Genomic DNA, 5,921 nt, shown 5'->3' on the forward strand with positions numbered 1-5,921 from the left:
ATAATTTTCATTAACATGAAATTTTTCATATTCTTTATATTTTTCTACGATTATTTTCACGTCCATTGATCTTCCGTGTTTATTCAATTTATTTGTTAACTTATATAAACAATGAAGATAATAATAATAATAATTATCACTCAATCGATTTGTTATATCGAGAAATTCTTTTTCATTATTTAAATATATGAATATACATAAATAATAATCTCTTATTAAAACATCTAAAACATTTTCGATTATTTTAGTGAATGATTCATCATCATCGAAAGAATAATTTTCAAATGCGGCAATATTTTTATTCTTGACAGAATGATATTCCAAATATAAACTCCTATCTTGATATTCATCTTTATGTTTTTCTTTTGGAATTAATCTTGCTATGATGAAATTACCTTTTGTCTTATCCGGAATTTCACATCTAAAAATATCAATAACTTGAGGTAAAGTGACTAGCGAAATTTCAGTATTGGTCATTATTTGATTTAAGATTCTACTTTATAATTCACTCAAAGTATAAATAAATAATTTATCTATTTATATTTATTTAAAATATAAAAATTAATAATCAAAATATTAGTGGGTTAAAATGCGACAATTCATATTAAATAAACATCAATAATTAAAAACAATATTAATGATAATAATTATTTTATTTACTTACAATAATAATTTATTTTATATAAATATATATATTTATTTGTTTTATTTAATGTTAATAAATTAAAAATTCAGAAATTAGCGCGGGTATTATTTAACATATGATTCGTCAAGATTTTAATCAATCTGAATTTATATATATTAAATTATAAAGATCACTATAACAATATAATATATTTCGCGCCAAAATGGTAGAAATTATAATAGAAGATTTAACGCTTAGCTATAAATTATCCTTTTATCCGCTTCGCGGCCATGGTTATAATGAATTCAAGCAGTTATATTTGGTCCCAGTGAAAAAGAAAAAATCTGCTCTGGAAAGAGATTACAATAAAATAGCGCAAAAAAATGAAGAGATTATAAAAAGCTATCTTAATTCTAATAATGAAAAAAACTTCAAAGAAATAGCTAAATCTGTTTTGACTCAATTCATTGATAATTATGATATAATATTATTAGCTATTAAGCAAAATCCAGATGAACCAAGAAAATCTACTTATGCTAGCTATTATAAATACATATGCGCTAGCAAAGATAATTCATGGTTAGGTTATTTATATAAATTAAATAATATGTTATACGAATTTGGGCTAAAAATGCGAATAAAAATACCAACAAACTCATATGATTTTTATGAGTTGTCAACATCTAGATATGAAAGACTTATAAAAGATGTAGAAAGTAAATGTTATGATGAATACGTAATAGGTGATAAAAAATATGCAGGCAGAATTAGTAAAGTAGAAAAACAAATTAAATCTGATTTATTGGCGCGAGGAGATGGCATTAAATTGTTTGATGATGCGTTTTTATTAACAATAATGAATTTAAATTTATATTATATCGAGCTGAAATATAGTATGTGTAAAATGACTGAAGATAAAATAAAAATGAAAAATCTTATTGAAAGATATTTATTAATATAATTTATTATCTAACGAAAAATAACAAATATATAATATATTTTTTTTTCGCTCTTACATGTTTACTTATTTGACAATTTATAATTTATTATTAAATAGAGCTCAAATTAATATATAATAGCATATATTTAAAATATTTGCTTAAAATGAATGAAATCTTAGTCAGAGGTGATAAAATAATAGATTTAGACTCCTTTGATTTATGTTATTGTCTTGATGGCAAAATTAAATGCAAAACTTTAAATTTAATACTTACACCAAATGGAAAAACAATGCTAAAAAACAATGATATAAGTGAAATAGAAAAATATAATTCGAGCATTATAGATAAATATATAGATGAAGGTCAGAGTCTCGAAGAAATAGCTAGAGCCGCATTAATAAAAACAATGAGATATTATGATATATCTCTCTTATCTGTTAAAACTATAACATTAGAAAATGGAGAAGTCAAGTATATACATAAAAGTTTTTATAAGAATTTAAAAAAAATGGATTATCAGTCATGGTTAGGTGCTTTATATGTATTGAATAATAAATTATTCAATTTCAATTTAACGATTGATATAAAAATACCAAAAGATAGATATGATTTGTCAGAAGATCTATGGGGACGTTGTAAATATAAAAAGCTAATAAAAGATTTAAAAAATAATAAATACGATATTTTTACAATAGGGCATAAATACTTTATCAACGAAACAGAATATCATGATTCTTTTATATACAGTAGAATCAATAACCAATTTAATTTACGACTTATATTAATTGCTATGGAAATAGAATCATACTATAGTAATATGTTAACAAGTTCGTTATTTGATAGTAAATGCGATGATAAAATTAAAGAAAAAATAAAATTAATAGATAAACATCTTCTTATTTGATTAAATTTAAAAATATTACAGAAAATATCTAGTAATTAACTAAAAACAAATAAAAATAAATATATACATATATATATATATATATTTATTTTTTTTATTTCTGTTAAATTTGATTATTTATGAATTCATATAAAGTAGTATTTTTTAAACATATGTTGAAATTAATAAAATGAATAATATTTTGATAAACAAAAATAAAATATCTGTTTTAGACGCTTATGATTTTTATTATTCTATTAAACATAAAAATAAGCATGAAAATTTATATTTAATATTAACCCCGAAAAAAACAATAATAAACAACGATAATATAAGTGAAGTTGAAATAAGAGAAAACAATATAAGCATTATAGAAAGATACATCAATGAAGGAAAAGATCTTAGAGATATAGTTAAAGTTGCATTAAAGAAAATAATAGAATATTATGATATATCTATGTTATATATTAAAAGTATATATTTGGAGAATGGCGATAAGAAATATATACATAAAAAGTTTCATGAAGATTTAGACACTATTGATCATCGGATATGGTTAAATCCTTTATGGTTGTTAAATAATACGTTATATGATTTCAATATAATATATGATATAAAAATACCAAAAAGTAATTATGATTGTTTTATAAATAAAATATATGGGCATGAATATTATGACTATAAAAACATTATTGATGATATAAAAAACAATAATTATGATACATTAAAAATAGGCGAAAGACTTTTCGCCGAACTAAAAGAATATTATAATTCGCACATAATTCGCAGAAACAATAATATTTATCCTAATTCTAGTGTTTCTTTTATATTAGATATGATGGAGATAGATAGATATTACGACTATATAAAAAAAAATCCACGCTTATTATATGATACTTTAAATAATAGTGAAGATTGCAAAAAAATTAAGAAACGACTTATTGAACTCGGATCTAATGAATCCAATCTTAACGTCGAAAAAATAAAAGAAATATTAACGCAAATTGAAAAATATTTCTTGATTATCAATCAAGATTTATGTATGGGTATGGTAAATAAAACATTATTAAAAAAATATAAACGATGATAATTAATATATATAATCATTATTTATTTTTTTTCATTTATGTTAAATTTGATTATTTATAAATTAAATATAAAGTACTAATCGCGCTAAAATATATTAAAATTAATAAAATGAATGATGTTTTAATAAACAAAAATAAAATATTTCAATTACAAGCATTTTGTTTAAATCATCCTATCAATAATGAAAATAATAAAAGAAGTTTCTATTTAGTACTAACTCCAAACGGAAAAACAACAATGAATGATAATAATATAAGTGAAATTGAAATAAGAAAAAACAATATAAGTATTATAGATAAATACGTCAGTGAAGTAAAAAATCTTAAAGATATAGCTAAAGCTGCATTAAAAAAAATAATAGAATATTATGATGTATCTTTGTTATCTATTGAAACTATAAAGTTGGAAAATGGTTATTTTAAAAACATACATAAAAGTGTTTATAAAGATTTTATTAAAACAACGGATTATCTATCATGGATAGGTTCTTTATATATATTAAATAATTTGTTATATCATTTTAATTTAACGATTGATATAAAAATACCAAAAAATAATTATGGTATTCTTGAAGAAATATTGTTATACGAAAATAATTATTGTGGAGTTCTTATGAATTATATAAAAAACGGCCATTATGATGAATTCACGATAGGGCAAAAACTCTTCACTGAAGAACATGAATGTTATAATTCTTTCATATCTGATAGAATTGAAAATGAATTTGATGATTTCTGTCTTATATTAGAAATGATGGAAATAGAAGTATTTTATGATGATATAGCTATATATTTATTATCTGAAATTATAGATGATGAAGGTCGCGAAAAAATCAAAAAACATCTTATTGAACTTGGATTAAGTGAATCTAATCTTAGTAGTGAAAATTTTAATGAAATATTAACGAAAATTAAGAAATATTTTCTTATCTAATTAAAAAAAATATATTATCATTATTATTTATATTTTTTTTTATCATGTATAATTTCTCGATTAAATAGTCATAAAATATTTTTCTATTAATTTAATTAGTTTTTTCACATTATCGATCAACTTATCAGTTTTATTATAAACATATTTAAAACCATTTTCTGAATTTATTAATCTTTCTTCAAGATCAATTAAACTATTCCAAGCAAATCCAGGATAGATTATACGAATTAAAGCCCATTTTCTTTTATTAATTTTTTCTTCTATTTCATATTCTTTTTTTGTTAATTCTATAATTTTATCACTTCATTTTTTTTCACCTAATGTGTAAATAGCGCAGTCTTTGTTTTTAAAAACATCAATTAGATTTTCAAGATCATTACTATTCCACCATGATGAATAATCATACCTTGTATTTACATCCAAAGGCATCTTTAATCGCGCAGTTAATCCAAATTCATATAGTATATTATTGAATTTGCTTAGCCAAAATATACTTTCATTATCTTCTATTATATATTTATGAAAATTCACAAATATATCATTGTGTTCATCATTTTTTCTATCATAGTTATCATAATTATTAAAATAATCTGGATCGGTGGTAATTTCTTTACCATAAGGTTTGCATCTTTGACGACCTAATAAGTAAAAATCATAATTATTTATTAAATTTTTTAAAGTAAATTTTGCGAATTTTTTAAATTCTTCTTCCTCACATCCAATGTAATTTTTAAATATTTCTACGTTTTTATTTCTTATCATTTCAATATTATCAGGCGAAATTTGTTTTGAGTTTTTAGAAATAATAACTAAAACTATACCATTAATACCATTATTATAATATGGATATCTATGTGTTAAATAACTAATGTTGACCAATTTCTTAAATATTATTTGAGGTTTATCACTCATTTTATAAATTTTCGCTCGAACTTTAATTAGATAAACAAATATAATATATATATGTCAATTATTTATTTCACTATTTACAAAATCAAATAAGCAAATAACAAAAAAACAATCTAAATAATTCATCGAATAAATGCAAAAAAAAAATATATTCATAATAATTTATTTATATTATTATTTGTTTTTAAACATATTTATCATAATAGAATAAATAAATTTTATAACAGTTCGATAGTTATTAATATTATTATTATAATAATTCTTTCCCAACGTTTTATAAAAATCAATCATTTTGTATAATTCCATCGCTTCAAGTATTATTTGGAATTTGAATTGACTTAACGTCAAAAAATTTCTTTTTTTCTCGACGCGATCAAATAAGATATCTATGTTTTCATCATTATAAAATTTTCCTTTGTTATGTAAATTTTCATTATGACCCAACATAAGAAAATTGAGTTTATCAATCGAATTTTGCGGCTCTAAATGACTAGAATCATTTTCAGCAAATATAATTTTCATAGTCAATTGATATTTAGAT

General features: G+C 21.0%; 1 protein-coding gene across 1 annotated transcript; it reads left to right on the plus strand.

The window, feature by feature from the left end:
• Positions 1-2,589: 2,589 nt before the first annotated feature.
• On the plus strand, positions 2,590-3,536 carry LOC136076299 (uncharacterized). The gene is made up of 2 exons (XM_065789773.1): positions 2,590-2,607; positions 2,724-3,536. Exons 1-2 carry the CDS (start codon positions 2,590-2,592, stop codon positions 3,534-3,536), a joined length of 831 nt encoding a protein of 276 aa, XP_065645845.1.
• Positions 3,537-5,921: the final 2,385 nt, after the last annotated feature.

Source organism: Hydra vulgaris, chromosome 02 (genome assembly GCF_038396675.1).
Source record: "Hydra vulgaris chromosome 02, alternate assembly HydraT2T_AEP".
NCBI classification, from domain to species: Eukaryota; Metazoa; Cnidaria; class Hydrozoa; order Anthoathecata; family Hydridae; genus Hydra; species Hydra vulgaris.